This window comes from Salmo salar, chromosome ssa14 (assembly GCF_905237065.1).
Source record: "Salmo salar chromosome ssa14, Ssal_v3.1, whole genome shotgun sequence".
NCBI classification, from domain to species: domain Eukaryota; kingdom Metazoa; phylum Chordata; class Actinopteri; order Salmoniformes; family Salmonidae; genus Salmo; species Salmo salar.
Window position 1 is genome coordinate 42,860,716 of NC_059455.1, and position 17,002 is coordinate 42,877,717.

General features: G+C 45.3%; 1 protein-coding gene across 3 annotated transcripts in view; it reads left to right on the top strand.

Annotated features, from left to right (window-relative positions):
* Positions 1–2,101: 2,101 nt before the first annotated feature.
* cadm3 (cell adhesion molecule 3) overlaps positions 2,102–17,002 on the top strand; it is a 127,538-nt gene continuing 112,637 nt past the window's right edge. For all 3 annotated transcript variants that reach the window (XM_014141079.2, XM_014141081.2, XM_014141083.2), the window contains exons 1-2: positions 2,102–2,357; positions 3,936–4,134. In XM_014141079.2, the coding sequence (XP_013996554.2) occupies positions 4,041–4,134 (94 nt within the window). In that variant the 5' untranslated portion in view covers positions 2,102–2,357; positions 3,936–4,040. The remainder of the gene's footprint in view (positions 2,358–3,935; positions 4,135–17,002) is intronic.

A 17,002-nucleotide genomic window follows, 5' to 3' on the forward strand; every position in this document is an offset into this window, starting at 1 on the left:
AGACTATTCTAGGTCTAAAACATCATCATAATAATCATCATAATCACTAAATAGCCCAAATGACACATGTGTATGTTGCTGATGAGGATACTTATAGGAAAGCGCGCGCAACGACAACTCCTGTCGGTGTGCTTCTGTTTTCAGCACCTGGAGCTGTCCTGCACTCTCATGCCCCGTCTGTGACTTTCTGTTGTTGTTGTATAGAGCCTTGAATTTCAACAACCACATTTGAATTATAACGGATGTATAAAAGCTGGAATGAGTAGGCATAAGAAGGCCTATGTCTATAATTTTAAACAGAGGCATCACATTTAGCAAAAAAAAACATTCCTGCTGCTACTTCAGCGGTCTGGTGATCCCCTCTCCTATCCCCGCCCAGTTTAAGATTGGTTTTGTTCCTGCCTCCTGCTTGTCGCCTACGGTGATAGGGCTTTTCGTGCCGCCGCGCCATCCACCATTTTAACCCCATGTCTCCCCCTACACACGAACTAATCCGCATGCAAAACTAATCCTTAATCCCCTCGCGAGTTGAACGTCCCCCGCCCCACCCTCCTCCACTGAACACCCACCAGTACAGTCTGTCGGGCCTTGAGCGTTGTGACTCCACTCAGAAAGACAACGTCTCGCCCTGTCAGTCAAAAAGGCTACTCCCTAACGGAAAGCAGAGAAAAACATTGATTCATGACTGATGTAGCTAGACCTAACTCTCATCTATGGGCATTGGGGACTAGCCTACTACCACTACATAGGCTATTACATCTATAATAATAGAGAAACTAGATAAAAGAAGAACAATTCAGAAAAAAAACAATTAGCCTATTATTTTTCTATGATATGTCAAATAACATATTTGGGCATAGGATACAGTCTATATGAATATGACATCTCCATTTTTCTTTCTCCAATATACACTATATGACCAAAAGTATGTGGACACCTGGTTGTCAAACGTCTCATTCCAAAATCATGGGCATTAATATGGAGTGGAGACTGCTATAACAGCCTCCACTCTTCTGGGAAGGCTTTCCACTAGATGTTGGAACATTGCTGTGGGGACTTGCTTCCATTCAGCCACAAGAGCATTAGTGAGGTCTGGCACTGATGTTGGGCGTTTAGACCTTGCTTGCAGTCGGCGTTCCAATTCACACCCAAAGGTGTTCAATGGAGTTGAGGTCAGGGCTCTGTGCAGGCCAGTCAAGTTCTTCCACACCGACCTTGACAAACCATTTCTGTATGGACCTCGCTTTGTGCACGGGGGTATTGTCATGCTGAAACAGTAAAGGGCCTTCCCCAAACTGTTGCCACACAGTTGGAAGCACAGAATCGTCTAGAATGTAATTGTGTGCTGTAACATTAAGATTTCACTTCACTGGAACTAAGGGGCCTGAACCATGAAAAACAGCCCCAGACCATTATTCATCCTCCACCAAACTTTACAGTTGGCACTATGCATTCTGGCAGGTAATGTTCTCCTGGCATCCGCCAAACACAGATTCGTTCGTCGGACTGACAGATTGTGAAGTGTGATTCACCACTCCAGAAAACGCGTTTCCACTGCTCCAGAGTCCAATGGTGACAAGCTTTACACCACTCCAGCCGACGCTTGGCATTGCACATGGTGATCTTAGGCTTGTGTGCAGCTGCTTGGTCATGGAAACCCATTTCATGAAGCTCCCAATGAACAGTTCTTTGTGCTGATGTTGCATCCAGAGGCAGTTTGGAACTCGGTAGTGAGTGTTGCAACAGAATACAGACGATTTTTATGCACTACATTGGCAGTCCCCTTCTGTGAGCTTGTGTGGCGACCACTTTGCGGCTGAGCTGTTGTTGCTCCTATATGTTTCCACTTCACAATAACAGCACTTACAGTTGACCCGGCAGCTCTGTTTGTCTGTAGAGATTGCATGGCCTGTGCTCGATTTTATACACCTGTCATCAACGGGTGTGGCTGAAATAGCCGAATCCACTGATTTGAAGGGGTGTCCACATACTTTTCTATAGTGTATCTATCTCTATCTTTCCCTGCATGTATATCCCTCTCCCAGGCAGTATGCTCTTGCCCTGTTATCCGAATGGTATTAAAGTCCCCTCCCCCTCGCTCCCTCCCCCTCCACACGCCACCTCCTTTCTTTCAGACAGACTGTTTTTGCTGCAGTAAACGGTAGCCGTGGAGAGAGAGAGGGAACAGCTAGAAAAACAACAATCCGAAGAAGGAAGGAAAAAGTCAATATAGACAGATTCAGGGAGGCATCAGAGCAAGCGCCAGTTTTCCTGCAATACAGGGACCACTTCCAGAACCAACGGCGACAAATAGCCTATCCGTTCAGGATCGCGAATCCAGAGGCAGGCCTATTTCGGTGTGTATACTGTTATGTCCCTAACAATATTATTGTTGTTGGCTGTGTCCGAGTTGTAACAAACGATCGACACCTGTCACTGTTGTAAATACTATGCTTTCGTGTCCTGGAATGTTCCTGCGTGCGCCTCGCTCAGTAGCCTTGGTTACTGGCAGGTGCTGGAGGTAAAGCATTATCTTGACCCAGGAATACAATACTAGACGCGTTGTATAATTTAGTGCGAATATGCTTTTTGTTCTTGGGACTGTAGGCTACGTTATGCCTCGCCATCTCTCCCCTCCCTTTCCTGCATGCAAGGCTTTTATCATTGGTCGTGTTACTACAATCTACAACGGTGTGCGCCTTCATTTCTACGTATAGGCTACGCGGTGTCCCTCTGATGACCATTGCACAGAGCTAATTTCCTTTACCGGGAAAAAGGTGTAGGCAGGCTAGGGAAAGGAGTAGGCGCGATAAACCATACCGGGCTCCTTTCTCGGTTCTACGCGGCATCCAGCAGCATTGCAGGTGCCTTATAGGCTATAGCAGTGGTTCCCATCATTTTTTCGGTTACTGTAGCCTGTCACTAACTGCATGTTGCTCTGCCCGAGTCCCCCTGAAATACCCCCTCATGTGCATTCTATCAGTAGACCTATGGTCTCATGAGACTTCTCAAGTACCCCCTTTGGACAGGCCAAGTACTCCCAGGGGTCCTAGTACCTAAGGTTAGGAACCACTGGACTATAGGACCTATCTTTAGATTGGATTTATCCAACCCCTTAAAGGCAATTAGTGGTGATCAGCACTAACGTAATTCTTCCTCGACACACTCTTCTCTAATGGCTCCAACAACAAGAAACACATCCCCCCCTCCCATCATATCCCCGCCCTATTCGCCCGCCCGTCCGTCCCACTGGCAACCTCTCTCTAGCCATGGCCCGCGCTGAACCGAATGGTAAAGGATCATTTCGAGGATAGATCCTAGCCTTGGCTCGACCGCCATGTGAGGCTATTTCAGTGTGTGTGTGTGTGAGAGGCTGAGGGTATTATAGTGACACATTGTGTGCTACATCTGTGTCATGTGAAGAGAGAAGCACCGTCAGGCAATTCTCAGCGGGCGACAGGTGCAAGCGTTTTGCTGTCTATTCCGGCGTTTTGCTTGGCCAACAGGGGGGATTTGGATTTGGTTCATTTGTGATATTTGTAATTAACAAGAGTTGTTTTGGGCCCAGAAAACATCCCACTTATACTCAGAGCTTGAATACATTTAGACATCAATTGAATACATTTAGGGTAATGACAGCCCACACTGATTTTCCGCCTTTAGTGATTTAGAACGTTGCCTTTTACGGTGGTAGGCTCGATCACCGCGTCGCTCCCGGTACGATATGACACAGGCAGCAGATCTACGAAACCCACGGAGAAGCGCGTGAGCAACGATGTCCAAAAGTGCATTAAACACCGGCCAACCGATCAGAACGCAACCAATTAATCCCGAACGGCTTGGTCTTGTTTTATCGCCCTCCTCCCGCAGGTACCGCCAGTGCTATTCTCTTCTCCCCCCACAGGTAACACTCCGGTGCTCCTCTCCCCCCGCAGGTAACACTCCAGTGCTCCTCTACTCTGCCGCTCAGGTAACACTCCCGTGCTCCTCTCCCCTGGCCCTGCCTAACCCTCCTGAGGATTGAGACGAACCAACCAACCATGGCATTCCCTTCTTACCTGGTCCCAAATCTATGGACTCTGACTTTATTGACACTACTGGCAGCCTCTGTTCAGAGCAACTTCATTGTCTTTGGTAAGAATCTCTCTCATCCCCTCTAGGCTAGTCTCACCCTTCTCTACTCTCACCCTCTTCTACTCTCATCTTCTACTGTCACCCTCCTCTACTGTCACCCTCCTCTACTCTCATCCTCTTCTGTCACCCTCCTCTACTGTCACCCTGCTCTACTCTCAGCCTCCTCTTGTCTCACCCTCCTCTAGTCTCACCCTCTACTGTCACCCTCCTCTACTCTCACCCTCCTCTACTGTCACCCTCCTCTAGTCTCACCCTCTACTGTCACCCTCCTCTACTCTCACCCTCCTCTACTGTCACCCTCCTCTAGTCTATCCCTCTACTCTCACCCTCCTCTACTCTCACCCTCCTCTACTGTCACCCTCCTCTACTGTCACCCTCCTCTACTGTCACCCTCCTCTACTGTCACCCTCCTCTAGTCTATCCCTCTACTCTCACCTTCCTCTACTCTCACCCTCCTCTACTCTCACCCTCCTCTACTGTCACCTTCCTCTAGTCTCACCCTCCTCTTCTGTCACCTTCCTCTAGTCTCACCTTCCTCTAGTCTCACCTTCCTCTAGTCTCATCCTCCTCTACTCACCCTCCTCTAGTCTCATCCTCCTCTAGTCTCACCCTCCTCTAGTCTCACCTTCCTCTAGTCTCATCCTCCTCTACTCACCCTCCTCTAGTCTCATCCTCCTCTAGTCTCACCCTCCTCTAGTCTCACCCTCCTCTAGTCTCACCCTCCTCTAGTCTCATCCTCCTCTAGTCTCACCCTCCTCTAGTCTCACCCTCCTCTAGTCTCACCCTCTTCTGTCACCTTCCTCTAGTCTCACCTTCCTCTAGTCTCACCCTCCTCTAGTCTCACCCTCCTCTAGTCTCACCCTCCTCTAGTCTCACCCTCCTCTAGTCTCACCCTCCTCTAGTCTCACCCTCCTCTAGTCTCATCCTCCTCTAGTCTCATCCTCCTCTAGTCTCACCTTCCTCTAGTCTCACCCTCCTCTAGTCTCACCTTCCTCTAGTCTCATCCTCCTCTAGTCTCACCTTCCTCTAGTCTCAACCTCCTCTACTCTCACCCTCCTCTAGTCTCACCCTCCTCTAGTCTCACCCTCTTCTGTCACCTTCCTCTAGTCTCACCTTCCTCTAGTCTCACCTTCCTCTAGTCTCACCTTCCTCTAGTCTCACCTTCCTCTAGTCTCACCCTCCTCTAGTCTCACCCTCCTCTAGTCTCACCCTCCTCTAGTCTCATCCTCCTCTAGTCTCATCCTCCTCTAGTCTCATCCTCCTCTAGTCTCACCTTCCTCTAGTCTCACCCTCCTCTAGTCTCATCCTCCTCTAGTCTCACCCTCCTCTACTGTCACCCTCCAGTATCTTCTACTATATGCTGTTGACGTCAGTGTTTTAGTTGTTACTGTGTTATTACAAGGTAGTCACCAAGCCCCTTTCCCCCGAACTCCAGTGGAATTTCTGCTGTTGTTTTTGAAGAATGTGTGTGATTTACACTTGCACAGGTTGGCCTGTGCTCTGCCTCTCTCTGTGTGTGTCACACACACACGCACGCGATAGGATACACACACATTATTGTGTAAGGCTGGTATGATCATTAGAGTCATAGAGGTGTGATTAGGAGAGCCCTCAATGGAGACAATATGGTACAACACACACACACACACACACACACACACACACCTATCAATAAAAAACCCTACGATTGGCAGGAAACCATCTTTTCCTATTAATTGATTTGAGCAGTCATTGTTGACCGATTGGGGTTAGATAAAAGCACATAGTAATGTGGAACAGGGAGAGAAACTATCTCACAGATTAACCACTGTAACAGTCCCACAGATTAACCACTGTAACAGTCCCACAGATTAACCACTGTAACAGTCCCACAGATTAACCACTGTAACAGTCTCACAGATTAACCACTGTAACAGTCCCACAGATTAACCACTGTAACAGTCCCACAGATTAACCACTGTAACAGTCCCACAGATTAACCACTGTAACAGTCTCACAGATTAACCACTGTAACAGTCCCACAGATTAACCACTGTAACAGTCTCACAGATTAACCACTGTAACAGTCTCACAGATTAACCACTGTAACAGTCCCACAGATTAACCACTGTAACAGTCCCACAGATTAACCACTGTAACAGTCCCACAGATTAACCACTGTAACAGTCCCACAGATTAACCACTGTAACAGTCCCACAGATTAACCACTGTAACAGTCTCACTAATCCCACAGATTAACCACTGTAACAGTCCCACAGATTAACCACTGTAACAGTCCCACAGATTAACCACTGTAACAGTCTCACTAATCCCACAGATTAACCACTGTAACAGTCCCACAGATTAACCACTGTAACAGTCCCACAGATTAACCACTGTAACAGTGTTATGAGAATTCTGTTCCCAATGTTCATAAACTGAACTTGAATTAAACTACTCAGTCTGCACCCCAGAGTTGATAAAATTTTGGTTAAATGACACAGACGGAGGCCCAGTTTACAATAGTCAACAATGTTTATTCACGAGAGCTCTGAAATTCATACAATGTACACAGCCTTTTATGTTACACATTTTGTCATACAAATGCCACTCCTCTTGTTTAACACTGTCAATGCTTATTTACAAGTCTTCTCCAACACATACATTGCTTATCATATCCTGCCCCATGTTACATAATCTACTGCAAACCCAATGGTTTCTCCCTTCCCTGGGTGGGGAGACCTCTTTCCTGCTATTAGTTTCACAGTGGTCACAAATTGTCTGCTGTCTGTTAACAGTTCCCCTTTTCCTTGAATGTCTTACTTACATTGCTAAATCATTAAGCTTAAACTTTTCCTACACACACACATTAGTACATTCATCTTATAATCACTCGGTTATACATTTTCAGGGTGAAATAATTTAGTCAAACCTTTAATCATATAATTTCCATTACAAACAGTCCCACAGATTAACCACTGTAACAGTCTCACAGATTAACCACTGTAACAGTCCCACAGATTAACCACTGTAACAGTCCCACAGATTAACCACTGTAACAGTCCCACAGATTAACCACTGTAACAGTCCCACAGATTAACCACTGTAACAGTCCCACAGATTAACCACTGTTACTGTCTCACAAATTAACCACTTTAACAGTCTCACTAATCCCACAGAGTAACCACCCTAACAGTCTCACTAATCCCACAGATTAACCACTGTACCAGTCACTAATCCCACAGAGTAACCACTGTAACTGTCTCACAGATTAACCACTGTAACTGTCCCACAGATTAACCACAGTAACAGTCTCACTAATCCCATAGAGTAACCACTGTAACAGTCACAAATCCCACAGATTAACCACTGTAACACTCCCACAGATTAACCACTGTAACAGTCTCACAGATTAACCACTGTAACTGTCTCACAGATTAACCACTTTAACAGTCTCACTAACCCCACAGACTAACCACTGTAACAGTCCCACAGACTAACCACTGTAACAGTCCCACAGATTAACCACTGTAACAGTCTCACTAATCCCACAGAGTAACCACTGTACCAGTCACTAATCCCACAGACTAACCACTGTAACAGTCTCACTAATCCCACAGAGTAACCACTGTAACCAGTCACTAATCCCACAGACTAACCACTAAATCTCACCAATCCCACAGAGTAACCACTGTACCAGTCACTAATCCCACAGACTAACCACTGTAACAGTCTCACTAATCCCACAGATTAACCACTGTACCAGTCACTAATCCCACAGACTAACCACTGTAACAGTCTCACTAACACTACAAAACAGTACCCTATATAATTTTTTTTATATGTATATATTTTTTATGTATTTTGTATTTATTCAGACAGTGGGCTACATAGAGAGGGGGAGACAGATGAAGGTTTTATTTGAAATGGGCATCTTGGACCGGGGAGCGATCCCTGGTTTCCCATGCAGGGATTACATGTGGACTAGAGTTGGCAGTGTTACTTATTCAGCCCAACTCGGACACACAGTAGCCTATATTATCTCATGTCAATATGCTCAATCTTGCAGATGTGATGTGCACCCACACAGAACCCCAGGAATTTAAAAGCATGCAAACACACGCACCTACTTTAACTACATCAGCTGTTTTACTGTCTGTTGTTGAATTATGCATAATTGTATTTTTTCTGTGCTTCTGCATGTGAAATGTTTATAGAGCAGTTTGGAGGAGTTGTCAATGTGAGTCAGTGAGAAGCTGTACTGTATACTGCTGGGGGTAACAATGGTAAACAAACTTCTGCAGATACTGAGATGAGGGCTCGTCCCAAGTGCCACCCGATTCCCTATATAGGGCACTACTTTTGACCAGGGCCAATAGAGCTCCGGTTAAAAGTAGTGCACTATGTAGGGAATAGGGTGGCACTTAGGACGTAACCAAGGTCAGTGTTGGGAACATGCTAATGAAATCAAATAGAAATGAAGATTGCAATTATCAAAATAATTATCAAATTCAAGACATTGATGAGATGCAAAAATATAATCAAGCCCTGATGTCTGAACCTGAGAGGGCGTAGACTTGATAATGTGTGTGGTTCTTCATGTGGAGCTTATTTTGTCAATTCAACACGAGTTTGCAATTTGCACGTATTGTATGGATTTGCATGTATTGCAAAAAGGGCTTCTCGCATTCAGAAATATGTCACGTTCGATTAGGGTTTGTATTGGTGCAGAATTGACCATGCAAGAACAAACCGATGGAATCACTGGCCTTTGTTGTTTGTAGCTAAGATCGGTTTTGCACTACTGTCCATCAACTGGGAGTCATAGATCTTGGTTGTCTAGTCGTTTTTTCTGTGATTGGTACATACATTTAAAAAAAAATTTAAAAAAAGTTTTACTTTTCAATTAATGATATGGAGTATTGCCATTGATTCTTGAATAATCTAACAGATTTTTGGGCTTTACATTTCTCCAGACCCATCCTTTAGCTGTTTACCATAACATGGTAGGGTTACTGCTTTGTTGTTTTTCTAATCTCAGATTTCCCCTTTTAAAGGGTACATGTGGCTTAATGTTGTGTGTCCGACATAAACTATGACACAGCTGTTCTGCCTGGTAACTGGGTCTCTGCACCCCAAATGGCAACCTATTCCCTATGTAGTGCACTACTTTTGCCAAGAGGCTCATGGGGGGGGTTAAGGTGCTCTTTGGGATGCAGACCTAGATATATGGAGAGAGGGGCAGATGGAGAGGAATGGGAGAGAGGCTCCAATAATGGCCGGTAGTGGCCGGTGAATGGGCAGTTCATTTTAAATGGCCCGAACAGAAGGGCCTACTTAGCATAAATAATGCAATGTTATGTTTCAGAGAGGAAAAAACGATTAGTATGGCAGATCAATGACTACAGATTAACGATCAGATGCACCAAGCCTGTCTGTCACTACAACATGTCTCAAAATCTATACTGCTTCTTTCAAGCTTTCAAAACCTCCATGTTATTGCTGTGTCTTGTTTTCATCCTCCCCAAAACAAAATGCTCATCAATAATATTAGCAAAACAATACAAGTGAGAGCTCACATATGTCAGCGACTCGGCGCTCATTTAAACATTTGATGCGGAAGGAATCCCCATATGAGCAGCGTGTCAAAGTCAGAGAAGAACAGCGCTGTTTGTCTGTGCTGGGCCCCTATAGAGAGAGCCTCTAATTGTGTACAGTATCTATTTTCCACAGCTGGATGTGCAGTGGAGCAGTTCAACTGGACTGGCTCTCTGAAGGCTACAGATTAGAGCTGTGATTGGCCAAGACTGAGTACCAAACGGTACCCTATTCCCTATATAGTGCACTACTTTTGACCAAAGCCTTATGGATAAACTATGGACCCTGGGTAAAAGTAGTGCACTATATAGGGAACAGCGTACCATTTGGAAAGCAACTCTGTTCTGTATCACTAACCAAGTTACCTCAGGCCAGGATGTCGTGGCCACCCTCTGTAGCACTCATAAGCACACAGCATGACACACACACACACACACTGGCCTCCCGTCACTGACCGTGCCCCTTCTCAGTGGAGACCTCAGGGAATATTGTCTGTGAACCAAATGGCACCCTATTCCCTGTGTAGTGTACTCCTTTTAGCAAGGGCTCATAAGGCCATTGGAACCAGGGCCCATAGGGCTCTGGTCAAAATAGTGCACTATATAGGGAATAGGGTGCTATTTCAGACACACCCATTGTGTCATCTCAAGACCACAACACAACGTGATTAATCGTTTATTTTCCTCAGTGTATTCTCTCTCGCGTCTGGGCAGCGGACTGCTGGATTGAGTGGGGCAGAGAGAGGCTGCACTTCCAGCTGTGACCAATAATGAATACAGATGAAAGGATGGGCATGATGGGTGTAGACCAATCATTAATGTGGGTGAGATTTACAGGCCGGAGGGAGGGAGGGAAGGAAGGCAGGAAGGCGGGAGGGAGGGAAGGCGGGAGGGAGGGAAGGCGGGAGGGAGGGAAGGAAGGATGGAGGGAAGGCGGGAGGGAGGGAAGGAGGGAAGGCGGGAGGGAGGGCCTCTGTGTTCTGTGCCAGCAGTTCGCTTTAGTTTGCTCAGGGAATCGGGCTCTGGCAGAACACAGGCCTCCAGAAAGAACCACTCATTTCCAGTTTGGGCTATTTATTGTTGATGACTGGCTGACTGAGTGTTGGTCCTAAATGGCACCCTAGTCCCTGTATAGTGCACTACTTTTGACCAGAGCAAATATAGGGAATAGGGTGCCGTTTTGAGATACAGCTCTGGTTCTGTATCGCTTACCTAGTTACGTCAGGCCAGGGTGACGTCCTGTTTGTTGACTGACTATCTGCGTCCCAAATGGCATGATGTTCCCTATATAGTGCACTACTCTGGTCAAAAGTAGTGCACTATATCGGGAATCGGATGCCATTTGAGAGGCAGATGCTGACTGGGCATCCTGTGTGCCAGCCAGACCAGGCCAGGGCTGATGGGAAACATGTCGCTAAGTACGCCCCAAATGGACGGACTCTTGTCATAAGTAGTGTACTAAATAGGGAATAGGGTGCCATTTGGGATGAAGACTAATACACAGACAGGTCTGGTACCTCCACGGCAGGCAGGCAGGCAGGCAGGCAGGGCAGGCAGGGCAGGGCAGGCAGGCAGGCTCTACCTATCCTGTCAGCAATGATGACTAATAAGCAATATTAACTCATTAACAACTGGAGAACAAGAAGCCTGAGGCCCTAGTTATTTTGTTGAATTACTGGCTAGTGACTGTGACATTAATATGAAGCTTTTTCATTGCCCTCTAACTCTCTCTCTACTCTTGACGGCCCAGGCCACTGGTTTCCCAACCTGCGTGCGTACTGGATGTATCAAGAGTAGGATAAGTGCTGATTTGGGACCAGTTTTGTTGTTTATAGATCACAAGTGAAAAGGTTACATTGACATGGAAAGAACTGATCCTAGATCTCTACTCTGGATGGACCCGCCCAGACCACTGGTATCCAATTCATCCCTATTCTCCACCTTTCTTCCAAAGTGGGCACTTGCACACTTCCTTTCATAGATTTAAAAGCATTGCATTGGTGTAATCATTGGCTAAAGGAAGTTATTTTGAATCCATGACAGGAAGAGTGAGTGAGAGACTGAGTGAGAGACTGAGTGAGAGACTGAGTGAGAGACTGAGTGAGAGACTGAGTGAGAGACTGAGTGAGAGACTGAGTGAGAGACTGAGTGAGTGAGTGAGTGAGTGAGTGAGTGAGTGAGAGACTGAGTGAGTGAGTGAGAGACTGAGTGAGTGAGTGAGTGAGAGAGAGAGAGAGACTGAGTGAGTGAGTGAGAGAGAGAGAGACTGAGTGAGTGAGTGAGAGAGAGAGAGACTGAGTGAGTGAGTGAGAGAGAGAGAGACTGAGTGAGAGAGAGAGAGACTGAGTGAGAGAGAGAGAGACTGAGTGAGAGAGAGAGACTGAGTGAGAGAGAGAGACTGAGTGAGTGAGTGAGTGAGTGAGAGAGAGAGAGAGAGACTGAGTGACTGAGTGAGAGAGAGAGAGAGACTGAGTGAGTGAGTGAGTGAGTGAGTGAGAGAGAGAGAGACTGAGTGAGTGAGTGAGAGAGAGAGAGAGACTGAGTGAGTGAGTGAGAGAGAGAGAGACTGAGTGAGAGAGAGACTGAGTGAGAGAGAGAGAGACTGAGTGAGTGAGTGCGTGAGAGACTGACTGAGTGAGTGCGTGAGAGACTGAGTGAGAGACTGAGTGAGTGAGTGAGTGAGTGAGTGAGTGAGTGAGTGAGTGAGTGAGTGAGTGAGTGAGTGAGTGAGTGAGACTGAGTGAGTGAGTGAGACTGAGTGAGTTTACCGGTCTGAGGCCAAACCACATGACTAACAACATTGGACACAATCTCATCCTGGAATATCCAAGGCCTGAGGTCATCTGCCTTTTGCCTAAAGAACAGGAACCTGGACTTCAACAAATAAATCAGAAATACATACATTGTCTTCCTACAAGAAACATGGTTTAGAGGAGATGGACCCACTGGTTTTCCTCTAGGTTACAGAGAGCTTGTAGGCCCATCCACCAAACTGACAGGTGTGAAACAGGGAAGGGACTCAGGCGGTATGCTCATTTGGTATAGAGCAGACCTAACTCACTCTATTAAATTAATCAAAACAGGAACATTTTACATTTGGTTAGAAATTCAAAAGGAAATTATCTTAACAGAGAAAAATGTCCTCCTGTGTGCTACCTACAATTATTCCCCCACTAGAATTCCCATACTTTAATGAAGGCAGCTTCTCCACCCTGGAGGGGGAAATCAATCATTTCCAGGCCCAGGGACATGTACTAATCTGCGGCGATCTAAATGCCAGAACTGGACAAGAACCTGACACCCTCAGCACACAAGGGGACAAACACCTACCTGGAGGTGACAGCATTCCCTCCCCCATATGCCCCCCTAGGCACAACTACGACAACATAACTAACAAAACGGGTCACAACTCCTGCAGCTCTGTCGCATGCTGGGTATTTACATAGTCAATGGTAGGCTTCAAGGGGACTCCTACGGTAGGTACACTTATAGCTCATCTCTTGGCAGTAGTACTGTAGAATACTTTATCACTGACCTCAACCCAGAGTCTCTCAGTGTTTACAGTCAGCGCATTGACACCCCGATCAGATCACATAAAAATCACAGTCTACTTGAGCAATACTCAATCATGAGGCATCAAAGCCAAAGGATCTGAATAATATTAAGAAATGCTATAGATGGAAGGAATGTAGTGTGGAAACCTACCAAAAAATAATTAGCCAACAACACATTCAATCCCTTTTAGACAACTTCCTGGACAAAACGTTCCACTGTAATAGTGAAGGTGTAAACTTGGCAGTAGAAAATCTAAACAGTATATTTTACCTCTCAGCTTCCCTGTCAAATCTAAACATTTCAAACAGAAAACCAAAGAAAATTAACAACAATGACAAATGGTTTGATGAAGAATGCAAAAACCCAAGAAAGAAATTGAGAAACCTATCCAACCAAAAGCATAGAGACCCAGAACCTGAATCTACACCTTCACTATGGTGAATCACTAAAACAATACAGAAATACACAACAGAAAAAGAAGGAACAGCGTGTCAGAAATCAGCTTAAAGAAAATGGAAGAATCCATAGACTAACCACTTCTGGGAAAATTGAAAAACACTAAATAAACAACAACGTGAAGAGTTATCTATCTAAAATGGAGATGTATGGGTAAACCACTAACTACAGTGGGATATGCGTCAACAGCAACCTTGGGAAAATCCTCTGCATTATCATTTACAGCAGACTTCAAATCAAAGTTTATTTGTCATGTGCACCAAATACAACAGGTGTAGACCTTACAGTGAAATGCTTACTTATAGGCTCTAACCAATGGTGAAAAAAAAGGTGTTAGGTGAACAATAAGTGAAAACAATGTACTGAGCAAATGTCAAATTTGCTTTTTACCAAATTACCGTGCGACAGACCACATATCCACCCTGCACACCCTAATTGACAAACAAACAAACCAAAACAAAGGCAAAGTCTTCTCATGCTTTGTTGATTTCAAAAAAGCCTTTGACTCAATTTGCCATGGGGGACTGCTATTCAAATTGATGGAAAGTGATGTTGGGGGAAAACATACGACATAAAATCCATGTACACAAACAACAAGTGTGCGGTTAAAATAAAAAAAAACACACATTTCTTCCCACAGGGCCGTGGGGTGAGACAGGGATGCAGCTTAAGCCCCACCTTTTTCGACATATATATCAACGAATTGGCGAAGGCACTAGAATAGTCTGCAGCAACTGGCCTCACCCTACTAGAATCTGAAGTCAAATATCTACTGTTTGCTGATGATCTGGTGCTTCTGTCCTCATCCAAGGAGGGCCTGCAGCAGCAACTGTAACTTCTGCACAAATTCTGCCAGACCTGGGCCCTGACAGTAAATCTCAGTAAGACAAAAATAATGGTGTTCCAAAAAATGTCCAGTTGCCAGGACCACGAATGCCAATTCCATCTAGACACCGTTGCCCTAGAGCACACAAAAAACTATACATACCTCGGTTTAAACAGCGCCACAGGTAACTTCCACAAAGCTGTGAACGATCTGAGAGACAAGGCAAGAAGGGCCTTCTATGCCATCTATAGGAACATAACATTTGACATACCAATTAGGATCTGGCAAAAAAACACTTGAATCAGCTGTAGGACCCATTGCCCTTTATGGTTGTGAGATCTGGGGTCCACTCACCGACCAAGAATTCACAAAATGTGACAAACACCAAATTGAGACTGCATGCAGAATTCTGCAAAAATATCCTCTGTGTACAATGTAAAACACCAAATAATGCATGCAGAGCAGAATTAGGCCGATACCCGCTAATTATCAAAATCCAGAAAAGAGCTGTTAAAATCTACAACCACCTAAAAGGAAGCGATTCCCAAACCTTCCATAACAAAGCCATCACCTACAGAGAGATGAACCTGGAGAAGAGTCCCCTAAACAAGCTGGTCCTGGGGCTCTGTTCACAAACACAAACACACCCCACAGAGCCCCAGGACAGCAACATAACTAGACCAAACCAAATGATGAGAAAACAAAAGGATAATTACTTGACACATTGGAAAGAATTAACAAAAAAACTGAACAAACTAGAATGATATTTGGCCATAAACAGAGAGTACACAATGGCAGAATACCTAACCACTGTGACTGACCCAAGCTTAAGGAAAGCTTTGACTATGTACAGACTCAGTGAGCATAGCCTTGCTATTGAGAAAGGCTGTTGTAGGCAGACCTGGCTCTCAAGAGAAGACAGGCTATGTGCAAACTGCCCACATAATGAGGTGGAAACTGAGCTGCACTTCCTAACCTCCTGCCAAATGTATATATATGCATAATATGACATTTGAAATGTCTTTATTATTTTGGAACTTCTGTGAGTGTAATGTTTACTGTTAATTTGTTTATTTCACTTTTGTACTTTATCTACTTCACTTGCTTTGGCAATGTAAACATATGTGTCCCATGCCAATAAAGTCCTCAAATTGAATTGAATTGAATTGCAGAGCGAGACGGAGGTAGAGAGATGCAGAGAGAGACGGAGGTAGAGAGATGCAGAGAGAGACTGAGGTAGAGAGATGCAGAGAAAGACGGAAGTAGAGAGATGCAGAGAGAGACGGAAGTAGAGAGATGCAGAGGGAGACGGAGGTAGAGAGATGCAGAGAGAGAGAGATGCAGAGAGAGAGAGACGGAGGTAGAGAGATGCAGAGAGAGAGATGCATAGAGAGAGAGGGCGAGAGCGAGACTGAGGTAGAGAGATGCAGAGAGAGAGAGAGATGTAGAGAGAGGGCAAGAGAGAGAGCGAGACTGAGGTAGAGAGATGCAGAGAGAGAGATGCAGAGAGAGAGAGAGACTGAGGTAGAGAGATGCAGAGAGAGACACTGAGGTAGAGAGATGCAGAGAGAGAGAGAGACTGAGGTAGAGAGATGCAGAGAGAGAGGGTGAGAGAGAGACTGAGGTAGAGAGAGACTGAGGTAGAGAGATGCAGAGAGAAAGTCTTGCTGAGCTGATTTTCCATTAGTTTCAGCAGTTGATTAACTGACCTGACTACAGTCACAGTAACAACACCTGTCTCTTCCCCCGATGAATCACACTTTGAGTGCATCCCAAATGGAACCCTATTCCCTATATAGTCTATGGTCAAAAGTAGTGCACTATATAGAAAATAGGGTGCCATTTTGTACACATCCTTGGATCAGCACTCGTCTCTATTTGCACCAGACTCTAAAATACCCAACTGATTACTCCCATCTTATTATCAGGATGGCTGAACCTTTATGTGATGATTGATTAAGCTCCGAGCAACACAACAACTATAAACAGACAGACGTATCGACAGTGGATCATTTCCATTGACCCAAAAGCAGAACATGCGTCCTAAATGGCATCCTATTCCAATATAGGGAATAGGGCCCTGGTTGAAAATAGTGCACTATATATGGAAAAGGGTGCCCTGGTCAAAAGTAGTGCACAATATAGGGAAAGGGGTGCCATTTGGTATTCAAACAAATGTTATCATCATCTCCAGGTTTGACTCTGACCTGTTATTTCCTGACACATACGTCAGTCAGCCTGGTATGTGAGACACAGCTAAGCGCCCGGGTCTGGTGTGATAATGGTTTAAAAAAGTCAGAAAAGGAAGCCAAATGACACATGCACTCACTTGTTTCAATAACATCTGATCTGAGAGGCAGCAGTATAGCTCTCGGTTTCTAAACAAGAAGAAACCCCTTTAGACCTTGTCAATCCAAGTCAGATCTCATCACATCCACTCAGGCTATCTCAGATT